The 20773-nt window shown below is 37.7% G+C and overlaps 1 protein-coding gene across 2 annotated transcripts in view; it reads left to right on the top strand.

Annotated features, from left to right (window-relative positions):
• Nucleotides 1–15828, top strand: part of LOC124364213 (tonsoku-like protein) — a 61989-nt gene extending 46161 nt beyond the window's left edge. For both annotated transcript variants that reach the window (XM_046819529.1, XM_046819528.1), the window contains 3 exons: nucleotides 7442–7621; nucleotides 15045–15167; nucleotides 15791–15828. In XM_046819529.1, the coding sequence (XP_046675485.1) occupies nucleotides 7442–7593 (152 nt within the window). In that variant the 3' untranslated portion in view covers nucleotides 7594–7621; nucleotides 15045–15167; nucleotides 15791–15828. The remainder of the gene's footprint in view (nucleotides 1–7441; nucleotides 7622–15044; nucleotides 15168–15790) is intronic.
• Nucleotides 15829–20773: the final 4945 nt, after the last annotated feature.

Raw genomic sequence — 20773 nt, 5'->3', positions numbered from 1 at the left:
ACTGTTATCTCTTCTTCTGAGATTATAGTAATGAACTTGGCGAGTGTGTGCTTTTTCCATGTTTAGCTTACATTTTTCCCTTAATTTTAGCATGAAGTTCATTCGAGATTCATGTATATCGATTTCGCTAGGTTTAACAGCACCTTGAGTGGCATTCTCTAATACCTGACCGTAGATACAGTTTGGAGTTTTAAGTTCTCTGCCAAAATTGAGCATGGCCGGAGTAAATTTTGTTGATTCGCTACAACATGTATTTAACGCAAATCTAAATTCATTTAAATGTTGATCCCAACTACGATGATCATTTCGCACGTACTGAGAAATCATAGTTTTCAATACACAGTTCGTTCGCTCTGTTGGATTACTCTGCGGACTATAAGGTGCGGTTGTTTTGTGAATTATTCCCCAATCACTTGTAAGTTTTTGGAAGATTTTCGAGAGGTACTGCGTGCGTTCCGTTATCTGTCAGTACTACTTCTGGAGCACCATATCGCATCAATATAAGGTCTTCGAACTTTTCTGCCACCTTCTTAGCAGTTGCTGATGGTAATGCTACAATTTTCTACCCATTTGGTAAAGGTATCTTGGAACACCAGGATAAATCTGTTTCCTTTACGAGATCGAGGTAAAGGTCCCATCAGATCGCTGGTTACTGTGAACCAAGGTCCTTGGGGGCGTCTGAAATGCATTTTCCCTACCGGTTTACATTGTTCCACCTTGTATCTCTGGCAAGTGTCGCAATTTTTTTACATATTTTCGAATATCGTTTCGCCATCCAGGCCAAAAGTATCTGGCACTGATTTTCTGAATCGTTTTGTTTACAACACCTAAATGGCCAGCTGTTGTGCTGTCATGATTTTCTCTCAGTACATCGGATTTTAAGAGAATCTGGTACGCAAAGTTTCCAATTTGTTTTTTGGGTCGGTAGATGATTTCTCGATTTTTCGGTATAGTTTATTTCCTCGAATGGTGTAATCTGCATATTTATTCGGACTTGCAGATACCTTCCGAAGCATTTTCGAGTGCCAATCGGGCATAAGTTCGCCTGAAGCTGTTTCTAGTCTTGGTTCCTTGGTTTTGAGCGATAGTTGCCTCCGAGAGTTATTCGAACTGTCTTTGGCGGTGCTGCTACAACCAACGGTTTTTTTGAACCGACTACAGGATCACAGCTTGACGTGTCGGTCGGATACCGGGAGAGTGCGTCTGCTACTCGGTTCAGGACTCCCTTGCGGTATTGGACTTCGAAGTCATGTTGCTGTAGTTCCAGCATCCAGCGAGCAAGTCTTCCAGATGGTTTCTCCAAACTCATCAACCACTTTAAAGCTTGATGGTCAGTTATCGCAATAAACTTGTACCCTTCGAGGTACGGACGAAATTTTTTGAACGGCCCATACCAAAGCTAGGCATTCTTTCTCGGTTACGGAAAATTTCTTTTCATTCTCGTGTAAAAGTCGACTCGCATATGCAGTAACCTTCTCCCGCTTGCCAATATTTTGAGTAAGCGAAGTCCCTAAACCTTCATTGGAGGCATCCACGTGGACCACAAAAGTTTCCTTGAAGTCAGGGCAGGCTAAGACCGGTGCGGTAGAAAGTTTTGCTTTAAGGGAATTAAATGCTCGTTCTTGAGAATCCGTCCATTCCCATCTATTCCCCTTTCTTAAGAGTTTCGTCAATGGCTTAGATATGTTTGCAAAGTTTTCGATAAATCGTCTGTACCAAGACGCAAGTCCCAAGAAACTCCGTACTTGTTTTACAGTTTTAGGTGCTGGAAAATCTACAATTGATTTAACCCTTTCTGGATCCGTCTGGATTCCTTTCTCGTTTATTACGTGGCCAAGGTATTTCAACTCCTTTTTACAAAAGTTACATTTTTCCATATTTGGTAATAATCCTGCATTTCTGAGGCGTTCGAACACTTCTTTGAGAAGTTTTTAAATGTTCTTCGAAAGTTCGGGATACCAGCACCAAATCGTCTAAATATGCAAAAGCGTAGGGCTCAAACTCAGGTCCTATCACTTGGTCTAGCAATCTCTGAAAGGTAGCTGGAGCAGAGTGTAAGCCAAATGGAATAACCTTGAATTGGAATAACCCTCTGCCGGGAACGGTGAAAGCCGTAATTAGTCTACTGTTAACTTCGAGAGGTACCTGCCAATAGCCATCCTTTAGGTCGATCGTGGATATATAGCAAGCATTTCTCAGTTTGTCGAGTATCGCACTTATTTGGGGAAGGGGATATGCATCCTTCTCACTGACCGCATTAACTCGCCTTAAGTCGATGCAACACCTTACTTTTCCATTCGATTTCTTAACCAGCACTAGTGGAGAGCTCCAAGGACTAGATGATGGTTTCAATGATGCCTGACTCCAGCATCTTGTCAACTTCTTTGTTAATGATCGCCTGCATTGCCGGGTTGCGATAATAATACCTCTGTTTTATGGGTGTATCAGTTTTAAGGCGAATTTTATGTTCCACTAATGTCGTGCGACCAATAAAACCATCGAACAAATTTAACTGATAATCAAGAAATTCTTTAAGTTTTTTTACTTTCTCCTTCTGTTAGTGTCATAACGGCATCAGTATGAATAGTCTTTGAATTATCGCATCTAGTCACTGTTTCTGCAGTACTTTTCATGAGGAGTGATATCGATCAGTTTTAAAGGCGTTATAACGTCCATACCCAAAATCATCGGCGTAGTTAAGCCTGGTTAGAAACAGGCCGCGTACCTTAGTTCTAATATCGGCTATTTCACAATTAAATTCGAAGGCCTGAGATATCTGACTATTTGAGCTATCGGCCATATTAACATTAACATTTACGTTCTTAGGCCTAACGCCTAACTGTAGTAGATGATGACTCTTTCCCCTATAATAGTCACCATCGATCCCGTATCAAGCAGTGCACAAAAGGTAGTTTCTTGAATCTTAATGGATACAAATGGTCTAGGATCGTTCGATTTAACTTCTGCACAGCTGCTTTTGTTAAATTCTTTTATTTGGTTGAGCCACTTGGGCCATTCGATTGAGGTGATTTGTTGCCCCAGAGTCCCGGGACACCTCTGACGCTCCGGGCTCCGGAAATGTTTCCCTGCCTGCAAGGGCACTGGACGGTTCGGATTCCTACTTTTTTACAGTTAAAACAGCGAATGGTTTTAGGTAGAGGACACTGGTGATATTTATGCCCTTTAGTTTCGCAATTCCAACAAATAGGAATGGTAGTCGTTGTATCTGTAGTAAGATGCCTTGGCTGAGTAGTGTTAGTCGGGGCAGTTGTAGACGGCTCGAACCTTCGTTTATCGGGTAATAAAAGATTTGGGTTTATCGTGATACAGTTCTGGCTTATCTATCATCTGAACTGGGTATGACTTAAAAACTCTACGTTTTGAGTCGTATGCCGTCTCAGGTACCATGGATTGAGCCGGATTTGGAGGAGGTCGGTAACTATTCTTCTCTCGCAAATAACTTTCATAACCTTCGGCAAGATGAATTAATTCACTAATCGAGTGAAAACTTTCCCTTCTGATCGTTAATTTGTATTCAGGTCTCATGTTTGAATATAATCGGTTTAGTGTTTGGTTTACAGAGAAGCCACCACGTCGTCGAATTAGAGTCGTAAGGGCTACAATAAATTTCCGCATTGGCTCACTCTCGCCCTGAGTTCTTCGAGTTATTTCCTCATCCAAGTTACGTCGGTAATCTGGAGGAAGATACTGCTCTTCGAAGCTTATTATAAAGTCGTCATAGTTTGTCCAAAATGACTTATTATTTCGGTACCAGAAAAGAGCGTTTCCCTTAAAAGTAATGCCTTTAGTAGCCGATCGGGAGGTATTTCATAAGATTCGGCAAGTTCATTGAGACGCTCAATGAAAGAGACTGGGTCTCCATCCCCATCGAATCTCAAATTCCATTTCCGAACTTGATTGCAGATATGAGAGATATCCGGATGTCTAAGTTCAGATGTAGGCCTGCTTGCCGTGTTAGCGCCACTGTACAATCCAAAATTCGGGTCACGAGGCTCATCACCTGTGAGGGATCTTGCTGTCGGCATTCTCAATGGGTGAGGTGTTGTTATGTCTTGTGTGTTTGTTGGGGCTATGGCATTTACCGATTTTTCGTGCATTAAAAGGGCTAATCGTTCCTGTACTAATCTAAAACTAGCTGTAGGAGGGAGGTTTAACATTTCTCGAATGCTAACTTCCTCATGTTGTATATGACCATCAATATGAGAGGCACTAATCGGTCCTAATGCTGAGGACACTACATTAGTCGCGAGGTTTTGTTCGTATGACAATAATTCTGTTCTTGGTGGAAGAGGTTCGGGAGGTGTATTTCCAGACCTAAGAAAAGTCACAAGTCGCTTTCGTAGTTCAGCCACATTACCATCCGGATTCAGATTAAATTTTCTCAACTCTTCCTGAAGGTCGTTCTTTTGTAGTTTATAAATCCAGCCCACACGAGGATCATTCTCCGAAGGGGAAGGAATCATAGTTTGGGGATTGGGAATAGTTGTAGGGGGGATCGGTAGGCCCATTGTAGTAGTAGTAGTGGTGGTGGTACTAGTAGCAGTAGGCGTAGTAGTAATCGGTGCGACTGATGTTACGACTGTAGGAGGACTAATTTTTGGCACTGTACCACCAGAAGCCTGTGGTGTCGTAATACGAGTTAAAGTCGTAGTGGTTGTGGTTGTTTTTCGTTTGTTTGCGTCCCCTTGTCCATCATTTCCGTTTACATACATAAAGGATAATACTATAAGGGCGGAGAAAGAGGTTTAGTAAGTACATCATTATTGTACGTATCAAATTTTCTTAAACAAAAAGTTGTTGTTAAAACTTTTACAATTTTTAGTCGTAAATTGTAAAGTATATTCACAAAAAAGTGTAAAGTAAATCGTAAAGTTCGTAAATTAACGTATATTACAGTCCCTGTTCGGGCGCCACTTTGCGATGTTATTTTCGGGGCAAGCGAAAATATTCGCAACTTGCCAGATAGCCAGTCGAGCTGGGTTAGAAAATTCCAGGGTTCGATAATTTCATATAACTATTATTTATTGTTAGGAGTCGAATCAGAGGGCCCTGCGGAAGAAATTGATACTTCCAAAATAACGTTGGGCTTACTTCATCACGTCAACTCCAATAAAATTTTGAAGAAGTAAAAAATAAAAAAATAATCTTGCTCAGAAAAATAAAAATGTCTTGTTCTAGGAAAGTTATTGTTCAAGCGAGTTCGATTTTTGAAAACAACTGTATTGTTTATTAATACGTCGGTCAGTGAGGAATTACAAGTAAGCTGAGTAGTCTCCACTGATAACTTGGTCGGGGAGTCGTATACAGTAATTATTGAGCCCGGGGTTGGAATAATTAATCGGTTAAATAATGATGGTTAGTAGAAGCAAAATACAAAATCAAAGCAAAATATGAATAGCAATGGCAAACAAAAGCAATATTCAAATAACACCAATAGCAAATATACAATCTTATAAATTAAAGATTAGCCATGCACCAATATCACAGTGCAACTACTATATACATAAAGCAAGCACTAACCATTAACAAAAAATATTTCTACGGGATGCAAAAGCTAGATGAATTTATAATATAAAAATAGACTAAACTGTATTTTTTCTCTAGGCAAGTGTATAGCTCCAAAAATAAAATATCGAGTTTACTTTCTCAGGCATATAATTTTGAAAAATAAAAACAAAATAATCACTTATAACACACCATGCAGAATTACCCTACCATATGCCAGCTAAGATAAAGGTAAATGATTTAAACCATGCAATAAGGCTACTAAGCTAAATTACTATAAATATTAGGGCTCTATGAATATCAAAGAAAATTGAACACTCACCCTATCTGCACAGTTCACTAGAAAAATAAAACTAAAATATCGTTAAATAAATATTTTGATGGAGGTTATCGGGGTGAGGGTGTCAGGACGTTCGCAAAAATAAAAAGAAAGGGTTGCGAGTCCCGAATTAGATAAAGGAGAAAAATAAAGATAATCACTTACAAAAAATATAAATAATTAATAAAATGAAAATTAGATTGAACTTCAATAAGAAAGAAAAATATTTCCGCGTAGATTAGAGATTCGCCAAGAAATGTGATAATAATCAGACAACAGAATGATGGTCGAGAAAACTTTATACCTAATATAAAAATTTACATCGATTGAACACAAGATTTAGTTTATGAGGACGGGGTCGGTGGGAAGAAAGTATTTATAAAAGGAAGTCGTGGGTATAGGATGCCAGTACTATCGCCGGAAAGAAAGCAGTGGTAAGGCGAGTCCCGACTTGTTATAATTTTTTTCCGGGTAGGAGATAATTGGTAGGAAAGTTCGTAAAGGAAACTCGGGATGAGGTGTCAGATCGATCGCCAGGAAAAGAAATGCGAGATCTGAAAAATTTAGAAAGGAAAATTTTAACACAGTAATTAAAATTTAGTCGAAATGACAAAAAAAATAATCTGAGTAATTGAAATTCCTGAATATAAGTTAAATTGAAGAAAAGAATAACTTTAGTAATTCAAGTTGAAAAAGTAATTAAAGTTTCAGTAAATTGAGAAAGTCAAATATATTCTATTTAAATTTAATGATACCCTTAAATATCAAATAAATTATTAAGAGTATATTTAAAATCAAACAATTATCTTATCAAAATAAATCTATAACCATCAAACATTAATAATATATTTCAGATCGATTAATTTTCATAAATGACAAATAAAATATTAAATTCTGTTTCACATAAAAAATTTGGAAGAATTGTTGGTGGCGGAGATAAAACACTTTAGTAAGGAACAGGGTCGTTGTTCCTTACCTGGTGCTGGATATCGGCGGCGGGCGTCGAGTCGCGATGTAGTCGTTCAGGCGAGCGGGGTCGGGGGAAGGGTTCGAAGTAGTGGTGAGCAGCGGTCGTCGGCGGTGTCGCGGTCACTGGCTGTCTCCCTGGTGTCTTCAATCGGCCGTCATTATATAGGTTCGCGCGAATCGCGGGGGTGGGGGAAGCCTTCTCCTCTCGCCGTGATCGGAGGGGAAGCGGCGATATCCGTGCGGGCACGGACCTGCCAGATAGCGTCTGACTCATCGTCAGTAAAATAATTATTTCGCTCCTTTTTATGATAATTCTAAAACTCAAGTCGTTATTCGTAATATTAAAAAAATTGTCTGTTCTAATTTTTCAATTTTACTAATGAATATTTTTAATTTAAATTTAATTTTGTATGTAAAAAAAAAATAACATGTTACAAAATGCTCAAACCGTATCTTACTGCTCTGTTACTCGTAGTGTTTATTCCTCACATTAATTTCTTGAAGAATTCAACTGCTTTCATATTTTTTGCATTTAAGAAACAAATGACAGTGCAAATTCTACATTCCTTGGGATTTAACAGTATCGTTTACAACAAACAGATGTAAACAATGTCTTTTTGTACTTAGATGTGGATGAGTACCTGGAGAGGAGTCTGGACATCAGCCAGGCATCGTTTTCTCTGAACCTGAAAGGCTGTTCGCTGGATGCTCCGATGTTGGACCCTGTGTTTCCGAGCCTCACTGCACCAGACTTCGCTCCAACACTTGATACTGAGTGACAACAGGGTCGGGGACAGCGGTATGCAGGTAATAATGAAATTCTTGCATTACATTCTTTTGAGTGTAATAGTAAAGTTGTACCTCTTTCATGTTCACAGAAGTGTCATAGGTTTTATTCCTTTGGAGGTTAATCAAGATTTCAAATCAAATCAAATCAAATTCTTTTATTGCAAGGACAACATGTATGAGTTGCATAGCAAACGTCAATATTGTACGAGTAATTCTAAAATTTTAAACATTCATACCACATTACCTCATTCAAACATACAGTTTTACAATCACGCATCTTTCATTCCTGGCCAATGAAACCCACTTCAAACATTGGAGTCAGTCATTCCAATTGTGTGGTCTCCCAGTCGAATTCAAAAAACTCATCTGCATTATAAAATGCATGCGACACCAAAAGGCGTTTGAGACGAGCTTTGAACGCCTTGGGCGTTGGGGTAGTTTTTATAGAGTTGGGCAGTCTGTTGAGGAAATTAACACCTGCTTGCGAAGGCAAGTGTTCACAAACTACCGTTCTGTGTCTTCCCGTACGGTAGTTTTCTCTGCCTCGTGTCTCATACATGTGTATGTCCCGGCCTCTGGTTAAGGCACATTTGTACATACAAAACATGGTTGTTTCTAAAATGTAGAGACACGGCAACGTCAACAGCTGCAATTTCTTGAAAACCGGCCTGCACGACTCTCTGTAATTGATTTTTGCGATGATTCGAATCGATTTTTTTTGAAGTCTGAAAACTCTCTGGAAGTGAGTGTTTGCACACGCTCCCCACAGAACCAGACCGTAGGACAGATGGGGATAAATCAAGCCGTAATACGCCGTTATCAGTACCTGACTCGGGCAGTATTTTGCTAAAGACCTCAGAACGAAAATTCCTGAGGAAATTTTGGCACAAACGTGGTCAATATGATCATTCCAGGTCAACCCTCTATCAAGGTGTATTCCCAGGAATTTTGAAGAGCAGACTTCGTCCAGTGTGGAGTCCCCCAAGAAAACTGCGGGTTCACTAAGGTTTTCCACCACACGCAAAGAGAAATTCAAAACATTTGATTTTGATGAGTTTGCTGTGAGATTGAGGCTGTTGAAGTGTTGGACACAGTTGTTGATGTCAACAAAAGCCTGTTGTTCCAAAACTTCACTGGATTTCCCACTGAAACAGAGAGTCGTATCATCAGCATACTGCACTAGTTTTCCATGCCGAAGTGATGATCCTATGTCGTTGACATAAAGCAGGAAAAGCACAGGACTGAGTATGGATCCCTGTGGGACACCATATTTCAGTTTTATTGGCCTGGACAGTTGATTTGAAATTTGGACAACTTGGGATCTGTGGCTTAGGAATGAGCTAAGCCATTCAAGGGGCACGCCTCGAATGCCATGAGACTCCAGTTTGTCTAGCAGTGTGTTATGGTCAACGCAGTCGAATGCTTTGGACAGGTCAAGAAACACACTCATTGTGTGTTTCCGATTTTCTATCCCCTCCACAATCATATCAACAAGACTAACAACTGCGTCAGTTGTCGATTTGCCCTTTCTGAACCCAAATTGTTCATCAGAGAACTGATTGTATTTGTCCAAAAAAGAAAGCATTCTTATGAGAAAAAGTTTTTCAAATATTTTGCTCAATACTGGCAAAATTGAGACAGGCCTATAATTATTGATAGACAGCGGATCATCTTTCTTAAATATTGGGACAACTTTAGCGACTTTCAGGAGGGAGGGGAAAACTCCACTTTGGAATGAAGAATTTATCAGTTGGGTTAATGGTCTCACTAAGTGCTTGAAGACACTTTTAATGAGCCATGTTGACATAAGATTTAAATCGTTTGATTTTTTGGCTGGGAGCTGCTGAATAATTCGTTTAAGCTCATCCTCAACAACAGGCGCCAACACCATGGAGTCTGTGGGGCTCTGTCTTCGCGAGGGGCGTACTTGAGGTTCAGATGGTCGAGGACTCAGCCCACCAACAACGGTTGCGAAAAACCCGTTAAACTGGTTCGCAATCTCAGTTGCATCTTCCTCAAGTTTGTCCCCAATTTTAATTTTGATTTGCTTGTGAACTTTTGTTTTATTGTTAATGATGCTCCAAGTTGTTTTTGAAATGTTTTTGGAAGAGAGAATTGATTTAGAGACATCATATGCTTTTGCAGCTTGGATCACTTTTCTGTAAATGCTTTTATATTTCCTAAAAAAAAATTTTGAAGTTGTCATTTGAAGTATTTTTATTAATTTCCGAGAAAAACTTTAATTTTTCTCTAGAAACCAAAATGCCTTTAGTGATCCAATGTTTGTTGTTTGATTTTTTTTCGCCAACACTAATTTTTCTGGTAGGGCAGCAGATGTTAAAATGAAAATTTAGAGTGTCGTTAAACGTTTTGAATTGCTGCTCTACAGGATCAGATGAATTTAGAAAATTCCATGTCTCTTTAGACAGGGAAGTGTTGAGGTGAGCGATGTTTTCTGGCCTTACGTCTCTTACTGTTTGTGTACTTTTGGGCTCCCTTTCTAATTTTATTCCACTTATTATGACCTCTTGGCCATAGTGGTCGGAAATCGCTGTGTTTACCACAGACACTGCGACACTTGAGTGATTGGAGATGACGTTGTCGATAGCCGATTTAGTTGTAGCCGTAACTCTCGTCGGAGTGTTGACAAGCAACTCAAGGTTGAATGACCTCAATAAATCGACTAGTCGAATGGTGGACTGATGACTTTTGTCCAACGCGTCAATGTTAAAATCCCCCATTACGACGAATTTCTGACGTTGGTTAGTCAGTTTCGTAAGTAATTGTTCGAATTTTGAAAAGAAAGTGTCCTTACATCCGCTGGGAGACTTGTAAATTCCGATCACTAACAATTTAGATTTGTTTGTTTGCAAATTGATTCCTACTGCTTCAAAGTCTTTTTCGGCTAAATCTTGGATCGGAAAGGGGGAGAACATGAAATTTTGTTTCAGAAAAATTGCAACGCCCCCTCCTTTGGAGTGAGGTCGACAAAACGCGCAAGCCAATTTGTAATTTGGAATTTTGTAATGTGCGAGATTTTCCTCGTTAAACCAGTTTTTCAGTTACCACAAGGAGATCAGTTTTTTGATCCTCGCACATGAGTTGGATTTCTTCCATTTTGTTGGTTGCTGATTGTGCATTTTGGTGAAGCAGTCTTATTTCAATTTCTGGGTGATTATTTGAGATTTGCTGATTTTTGTTTGTTTTTGTTTGTCAATTTGGTCCTATGAGTTGAAGCGGGGTCCCTAAAAAAACAGATTCAACATGTGATGTTGATGGTCTATATTGTCCTTCAGGCACTGTAGCAAGAGGAGCCATTCTCACCACATCCGCGTAACTATCGAGCTGGAAACAGGTGACCCGGGGCGGAGGTGAGCTGACCAGCGGAGGCGGCGGTGGTGGGGTCTCTGCTGGGGTGGCTGGAAGAGTGTTGGAGCTGGGAGCCGGTTGAGTAGGGGGCACTCTAGGCTGTAGCCCTATCCTTGCACGTGCCGAGAGACTCGCCAGATGGTCCAGAATAAGCTCGGCCAGTAGACACTTGCCCTCAGGCCCAAGGTGCATTCCATGCCCAGTGAACCACCGCCTACTGATGGAGTTGAAGTTGAGTAGATGTAGACGTTTGTGTCTGACACACAACTCTTCCATATAGTTGTTCACCAGGCGGGTTTGTTGGTTCACTGGGTGGCGGGCAGGTAGGTCGTGTCTGTGGGGGACAGTAGCCAGTAACACACTGGCCGGGCCTGTGCGGGTGAGGATGCGCTGCTCGAGGTCTCTAAAGATGGTCTGAGACTCTCCGGCTGCGATGTCGTTGGTACCGGCAAGTATGACGCAGCAGCTCCTCGATGGCGGTGGTGATTGCAGATGTAACAGCACCCAGCTTGGCCCCAGGCTTGCAGATACCCGTCACTGAAGTCCTCCGATCCACTCGTTGTTGGAGAAGAGCTGCTAGACCACGCGCGTGGCTGTCACCCTCGATCACCACTGAGCTGAAATCCAAGGTTTTTCGTGACCCCATGTTGTCTGATTGCAATTGGCTAGTTTTCACTCTATTGTTATTTTTTCGTCTTGCATGTTGTTTCTTCTTTGCTTTGTTAATATTTTTACTATTGGACTTTATATTCTTGTTGACTTCTTGTTTTTCTATTTTCTTGTTTATAGTTTTTGATCGCGAAGGGATTGTATTTTTTTCTTCAGGAAGTAAATGATAACGGTTTTGCAGTTTTATGTACAGTTTTCTATTTTTCTGGATTGTCCATTCGCCATCGCCTTCTTTGAAGCATTCGCAGGTTTTCTTTTCAGCTCTTAGTGCAGCAACTTCCGCTTCAAGAACTTCGATGGTCGTTCTAAGGCTAGCCAGCAAGTTCCGATTTTCAGCGCATCGACTGTCAAGACAGCCGATTGATTCGCACTGAACTGCCTGATCTCTTGTTAGGTGGCGTTGCCTTGACCCTGCGACAAACACCTGGTCAGTGAATTGAAGCAATCGTGTATCCGATTCTATTGAGTGGTTTAAAATTTTCTTCCGGTCCTCCTTCAGTAACTCAAGTTCTTTTTTGAGTTTGGAGTTTTCAATTTCCCACTCAGACACGACCAAGGGAATTGCCGCAGGTGAAGAAGGGTCGACATCACAGGGCGCGGCCGGTGCGGGTGACGGAGCGCGTGAAGTGGACTTGCCGGGCTCAGCCGCGGGTGACGAAACGCGCGGGGTGGACGTACCGGGCTCAGCCGCGGGTGACGAAACGCGCGGGGTGGACGTACCGGGCTCAGCCGCGGGTGACGAAACGCGCGGGGTGGACGTACCGGGCTCAGCCGCGGGTGACGAAACGCGCGGGGTGGACGTACCGAGCTCAGCCGCGAGTGACGCGGAAGGTGGCGTGAGATGTTGCGTTGTGGAGTGGAGAGGCTGCGCATAGTCACAGGATGGTGTCCAGTATGTTTAGCGTTTACTGTAATTAGTTCCTTCTTACTTTCATACCGTTTTAAATTGTAGCGCTGCAGGTTTTGCCTAGACATCTCCAGACCACTTCACCAACCATTTTTAAGGGAATAACTTTCTCTGTACTTAAAGTTATCATATAGGATATGTGGCTTGCCACTTTTGGATAATTCCAAAGAGAACATTCTCTTGTCCAATTTTAAAAAGTTGTACAGTATTAAGAAGGACAACAACCGTATACAATAAAATAAATATACAATGCCTTTTTGATTTGGTAGAATAAATATTTTTGATTTAATTTCTAAGGCATTTAGAGTAATATATTAAATTAGTTAAAATTGTAAATAAATAAAAATAATTTGGTAAAATAAATGCACCAAGAATAATAAAATATAAATGTATGATAAAAAAATATACAAATAATTTAAAAGTTTTAATACATTATATATAAACAAATATTAAAAAACTAAATAAATAGAAATCAACAATATAAACAGTTAAAAACTACAACAAAGACAGGACAATAAGTTAAAATTACAACAAAAAGAAAACAATAAAGTTAAAATTACAACAAATAATGACGTTAAAACTATGTACAGAAACAGAGAGAAAAATAATAAGTTTCTAGTACAGGGATCTCAATGAAGAGCAAAAATGTTTTGCATCCGGGAGGAACCGAACCCGCGTCAATCAGATTGGCAGTCCATGACGTTACCGATACCGCCACACAGTAGTGATGAGCAATGGAGTAGAGTTTGTAGACCGCTCTCCAGTCTCACGTAAGCAATGAACAACCTGTTCCAGTGTGCTTTCTCGCTAGGTGCAGGTTAGTCAGCAAGTAGGGTTATGTGCACACTGGCGAAACCGTTCACTGTACTCACTGACATCTAAGTGTCCAAACGTCTCCTCTGATGTCTCGTTCGTTCCGTCAGAGCTTCACAAACGATTTGAAACTGAGCACGGGCTTAAATAATTAAATAATTTTTCTTGTTTTGAAATAAATGATCGAGCGACGTTCAAGTGCTGTCACTCAAAGCCACGCATGCGCACATCCTCCAAGATTTAGAAATGATCTTTTGGACCATTTCTTTTACAAAACGTTTAAATATCACCTATGAAAAATAATAAAAAAAATTAAGGGACTGATAATTTTAACTCTTTTATCACTTCAAATGATTGCAACTAAACGAATGTTGTCTCTTGTGTTCATTCTTGTTACTGACATAATTATAAATTACAATGTTCTGTAACTTATATAAATCTAAATTCTAAAGCATATGCTGCTGGTTTCAGTGGATGTTCTTTACGGACTTGTGACAGACTGTAAATTAACTTAATTTATAGGTGTTGAAAGGTACTTAACAAATTAAGGAATTAGTTTGTATTTATATTACCGGTACTTCAATTTGTTTACAAAGAACAAGTTAACCTCAAGTATAGTTTCATGAACTTAACTAAACTGAAACATTTCTGGAGTTCGGTTGCATTGCAGTAAATTAAGTAAATACAATTTAATTTCTGAATATATAAAGAAAAAAAAAAGATTAACGGTAAAATTAATAGGACTTAAGTCTTTTACTTTTGAAACGCTTAAGTCACAATATTTTATAATTTATAATTAAGCTATTCATTTCAGTTGCTTAGTAGAGTTGAAACAGTTTATGCCAATTTAAATAGAAGTTATAAATTAATTTGGAAAGTAAGATCCCTACTTTTGTAACTGTCATGTTACTCATCAAGTAAGCAGATATTTTGAGACTTAGTAACTTGTTATTCAGTATAAAAGACACATGTGAAAATTGTTCACGAATGAGTAAATAATTGTCTGATCTTTTTTCATTTTTTATTTCCTCTTAATGCATTAAACAATTGAACATCTCAAATTTAAGCAATCATTTGTAGTTGAACATTTTTGCTACTTTTTGTTGTTACTATTTTGCAAACTGATGACAAAATAAAGGTCTGCAGGAAATATAAACTTGCTACTAATATGACATATAGTAGACTTCATGCAAACAACTGAGCCATTAACAGCTCTGGGTTTGTAAACAGGCTATTCCTAAGTGTTACAATGTAATGTGTATGTCATTCCTCAGTATGTACGATGCCATATATAGTACTTCTCAACACATCATACTTGAGTGTTGCCAAAGTTATGGATTTGCAAATGGATCATTCCTGAATGTCTACGTCATAGACAGGTCATTCCTCCTGAATGTCGATAATGTCATAGACTTATAACAGTTAATTCCCTAATGCCTAGAATATCATACTTGTAAACGGGTCATTCCTGAATATTGACAATGTCATGGATTTGTAAGTGGCTCATTTCTGAGTGATGATAATGTCACACACATTATTAAACTGGTTTTCTTGGACGATTTAGAATGGATAACAGATTTCATTTGGAGTTATGCAAGGAAGTGGTTGCTTTTAATGACACAACAGTCTCTATGGAGTAGAAAATATGGTTGAAGTAGTTTTATATTTTTTTTAAATTTACAGCTGTTGGCAAAACTGGTTACCAAACTTCCACACCTGAGAGAGCTCGACTTGACTTGTAACGGTATCACCTATGAGGGTCTCAACATCTTTGTACATCACGTAGTGGAGCATCAAGCTTGTAAGGTAATGTACAGTTTTAAAATTAATTGAATTAAAACTTAATTGCTCTATTAAGTTTATGCCACCGTCGAACATGAACACTTTGGGTTATGTCAGAACGCTCATGGCTAGCTGGTGAATATGCACGTCTCATTAAGAAGTGATATTATCTATAAGATTACTATTTAGCTGTTTGTGTATTGAGGTTATGGTTAGTAAATAATCGTTTGTAAAGTGTTAACATGTTCAGAACAATGTGTACCCCATTGGATAAATGTTATCTTTCACAACTGTCGTCATGTACCCGATTGGGTACACATTGGGCTATTGTAAAGTGCATTGTGCGTCCGTTGGGGTACACATTGCTATACATTTCATTATTGCGTTTTTATTGTTTGCCTGTCTTGGTGGTTTGTAAATGTGACCCCGTACTTGAATAAATACCTTGGACTATAGTGTACCCCCGTCAAGCACATAATTGATTAATTTTTAAGGTACCACACTTGGGGTACACGGTAAAACATTTAAAAAATATATCGAAATTAATTTAGCCTTGAAACTTATGTTAGCCTGTTAGGCGACACATGTTCCCGACGTACTCCTACCTTGTATAGCTTATAATTCACAATATATGTTGTGTATTTCAGAGGTTGGAGATACTGAAGATGAGCCACAACAAGCCCGGGGTCAAGTCATGTGTGAACGCTCTCGGCAAGTTGATGCAAGTCACCAAGGCTCTGACCTGCCTGTCACTCGTGTCTGTGGGTGTTACCGCTGCTGCAAGTTTTACAGGAGCTTGTAACCTCTCTTTGGGTCAGTGGACTATTATTTATGAAACGTCAAATTAAGAACAATATATTGGGTGGGTAACATAGTCAAGAAACACCTTGTATTTTTTAAACCATAGCAGATAAAATGTTATACGGCTATCTTAATTACTTTTTTAGCAATAACCATCATTCACCTACATTGGTGTGATGGCTCTTGGGTAGCGTTATGGAAATCTTAAGTGAAAGCCTAGGTCGATTTGCATATAATTTCAAAGGTATTTATTATTAGAACACGATGCCATAAACCACACTGATAAGCTTTATTCAAATGGTGGCTGTTGAAGTATTTTAAACCTTTTAACAGTCGCCATTTTGTATGGGATAAACTTTTTAGGAATCACTCTTATCAGAAAATAGAACATTTTGGGTATTGAAAGAATTTAATTTCGTAAAAGTTTTGAAACTTTTGAATATTAAATTTCGGTTATTAAGAACATTTTGGTGTTTCCAGACATTTTACACACCCTATGTTTTAGTTTACGTCTTATTTTTTGAATGTCGTGCTAGAGGACAAACATTGTCCAGATGTTCTACCCCGGAAACGTCGACCAACCCATTTGCTGTCGATCACATAATTTCTAAAGTCCGATCGACACCGAAAGTGTTGATTCATATTTTACTTGTAAAAACATTATTACCAGCAAAAATCTTTACAAAGTTTTGTTCAGTCTTAAAGATGGCAGTAGTAAATAATGCAAATTTCTTTTCTAAATTATTATAGATTATATTATTTGAGCTCTTAAAGTTATAAATTCCTTAAATTTACAGTTTGATGTAATGCCAAAGCTATAAGTAACCATACTGGCATTTATAGTCGAATGCTGAGTCAGGCGACAATAAAAAATGAACAGCTGTTGTTATTTGTCTGTATGTGGTTTGGCAATTGCCATAAACAGTAGTGAAAAACCGCTTGGTTCAGTTAAAACTATAGAAATGAACTTTTAACTGTTCTCTGTTGGATACTTTTAACAGTTATTACTTCATTTTTACTGAGAGACTGCTCTGCATCTATAATCACTATAACTTTTTAACGATCAACTCGGCCGCTTATACGGACCCAAGTTGTTGTGTTTAAAGAGTTAATAGAAGACCCAAGGGAAAGGGGCAATGAAGGATATTAAATGGTGAATATTTTATCTGTTCACAGAGACCTTGGAGAGGTTGGAGATTGGGCACAACACGGTGGGCAGCGAGGGAGTGCGGGTGCTGCTGAGGCACCTCACCTGTAGTCGACTGGAGAGGCTGAGTCTGGCCCACACAGGGGCGGGGAGTGGTGGGGGAAGTGGCACAGTGGCTGGCGGGAGGTGATCCGTGTAGACTGCGCATGCTTGACCTCGGGTTACTGCACCGACCAACCGGCTGCCTTCACTTCTCTCGTACGGTAAGTAGCTACATCGATTGTTCTGATACATCTGCAGCAAGGACATAGCCAGCAAGGGGGTCCAAGGGTAAAGGAAAAAAAACCTTTATTTTATTCTTTAATAGATATTTGCTATATTGTAAAGGAATGGCATGAGTTTTTCCCATAAGAACAATGTTAAACTTCAGCACGTGAAACTTTATGGTGAAAATTTGCATTTTTTATGTCTGAGTTGGAGGAAGAAGGATTTTTTGAAAAGTTTGTTCTTATGTGTTTCTTCATATGTAGTCATCGTTACAATTGCATTTTTAGTTTCTAAGATTTGTTTTAGTCATGAATCATTATGTTAACAATAAATGTGAATGAAATTTTCACTATTGCTCAGAAGACTGTTATATGCTTATGAAAATGGCACAAGCAAGAGTACTTTTAATATTGCTCTGAAACAGGTGAGAATGCTGGTATAATCTCATGATCAATGAGATATGTTTACCAATGAAGCAGATGTGTTTCCAATAATTCTTGAAAATAATGGGAGAGAAAGCGTTCCTGTGGGAAAGGTTATCAATAGTAATAGGGATAGTATTTTGTGGTCGTGAATGGAAAGAAAGTTCCCCTGTTATAGCATAATTTATTTTATACTTAATATATATTTGCTATTCAAAGCCTTTTGTAGAGAAATGGCCTGAGTTTTTCCCATAAGAATAATGTTAAACTTCAGCATGTTTACGCTCTTCCTTTTAGTTGTAGCTTTTTGGGAGATGTCTCATTTTAAATTAATATGCATCCAAAGAGATTTTAGTTTTTCTTTGTAAAATGTATATTTTAGTTAGTATTTTAATGATAATGTACAAAAAAAGTGTGTGGAACTCCTCTTCAATGGTTTAGATCTTACTAATAGACAACAGTTTGTTTTAATTGGTATACCCCAGAGCTCAGTTCTGGGGCCGATAATGTTTTTAGTATTTATTTATTATCAATCTAGAAATACTTACTAAATAAAATACCATGTCATATTTGGAAATCATTCATACTTGTTTTACAAATATAACTATCCTGCATGCCTAAGTGCTATGTATAATAAAGCATGCAGAACCCTATTTAATTCAGTAAATTTAAGTAAATGAGTAACAGAAACAATGAACAATTAAAAAACATCATTTAGACATTTTAGAAGTTTATTCAATCCAGAATGTAACTCCAAAAGTTTGTTTTTATTACTTACAATCAAGGTTGACACTGTTTTAAAATAATCACCCAGGAACTGAAGACTATAGTTTGGGTTATAGTTTGGTTTGGTTTGGTTAGATTGACTTACGTATATATGACAACAATAGACAAATATTTATTGTACAATACGTTTTCTGGTATCACAATGTAATCAAAACTGGTACATAGTCAATCATTAAAAACTACATAACTAAACTTATTCTAAAACATTACTTTCATACTTATGAAAATAACTTTTGACACATTGATCTATAAAACATAAAAAAGAAACATTGATTAAATCTAAGGCTAAACCTATTGTAGATATTTTAAAGATATATTTTTACTATTCGTTATCATCATAAACTATCTTCAAAGAATTCATTTATACTATAATAAGTTTTTTGACAAAGTACTTCTTTTAATTTTTTAGTAAATGTAGATAAGGGAAGTTTTTTATATGCCTGTGGAATATTATTATATAATTTCAAACCTAGATAAAGAGGACTAGTTTCAAATTTTTTTTAGTTTATGTGCCGGATATTGAAACAAATTACAATTTCTTGTGTGGTATCTATGATTAAATTTGTATTTTTCAAATTGATCAGGATTCTTATGTACTAATTTAAGCATTTCAAAAATGTATATACATGGCAAAGTAAGGATGTTAAATTTTTTAAATAACGGTTTACATGTTGTTCTTGAGTTGCAATGACCTATTGTTCTAATAATTGACTTTTGACTAATAAAGAGTTTTTGCACATCTGAGCAGTTACCCCACAAAGTAATTCCATAACTCAACATCGAGTATACATGGGCATAATATACAGCTAAACCAACTTCCAAAGATGTTATTCGAACTAGTATACTCAAAGCATATCTGGTTGAATTAAGTTTCTTATTTAACATATTGATATGGTCGGAAAAATTTAATTTAGTGTCTAAATGTATGCCTAAAAATTTTACTACGTGTGTATTATTACTAAACCCTTTACAAAAATTATCATTTCTTAATTTAAAGCGTAATGTATTAGTCTTGTCTCGATTTAACAACAGACCGTGAGTAAGGAAAATTTTGTGAAGTTTGTCAATGACATCTTTGGTGTAAAGTTTCTAAGTCACTTAACATTTTCCGTCTAATTAGAGCAGTTGTATCATCTGCATATAAAAAGAGGCTACAAACTTCTTTAGGAAGGTAATTTGGCAGGTCATTGACATAGATAATGAATAACAATGGGCCTAATATTGACCCTTGGGGTACACCATGTTTTACATCTGCCCAATTAGAATAATATTTTCCTGATTTATTAGTAATAACTGTCCTCTGTTTACGGTTAAATAAATAAGAAATATAACAGTGTAAGAGCTGTGCCTTCAACACCCATTCTTCTTAACTTTGTCAGCAAAAGTGTGTGGTTTACTCAATCAAAAGCCTTAGATAAGTCACAGAAATCTCCTGCAGTGTAACTTGACTCATCCAAGGCTTCAATGGTACTGTTTACGAAAGAGAAAAGAGCTGCTTGTGTACTAGAATTTTTTCTAAAGCCATACTGCTCTTTACATAAATTGTTATTAGATTCTAAAAAGTCAAAAAGTCTGCTATGGATAATTTTTTCATAAATTTTTGAAATCGAGCTTAGAAGAGAAATTGGTCTATAATTGTTTATTTCACTACGTGAACCCTTTTTATGTATTGGGTGAATTTCTGATAAATTCAATAGTTCGGGAAAAATTCCTTCACATAAGGACTTATTTATAAGTCCACTTAGTACATCAGAGATTGTATCAACAGACCAGTTAAGTATTTTATTAGGGATCTCAACTTGAACTACTGTTGCTCAGATTTAAAATTATATTTTTGACCTCAGTTTTTGTTAGTGGGTGAAAAAAACTTGCAACTCAATGTCATTTTGTTCACATGTATGAACATAACAACTTCTTACACCATCGTTATATGTTACAAAATGTTACTCGAAATGTTGTGCTATACATATAATGATGGCAAATGTCCGAAATCCTGTTATCCTTTCAAACCTTCCATCATCAATAACAAACTTTAAACAAAGAATCCTTCATTACATTAATACAACCAACATTTTTAAAACTTTAAATATAATACATGATCCATTTTCAATTAATTAAAATATTTTAAAATATTTTTTCTGAATGACCAATAAAAGTATTAAATGCATATTAATTTTATCTTTAACCCTTAATTCTACGATAAAAAA

Source organism: Homalodisca vitripennis, chromosome 6, assembly GCF_021130785.1.
Source record: "Homalodisca vitripennis isolate AUS2020 chromosome 6, UT_GWSS_2.1, whole genome shotgun sequence".
In the NCBI taxonomy this organism is placed as follows: domain Eukaryota; kingdom Metazoa; phylum Arthropoda; class Insecta; order Hemiptera; family Cicadellidae; genus Homalodisca; species Homalodisca vitripennis.
This window is presented reverse-complemented; position numbering and strand designations above follow the sequence as displayed.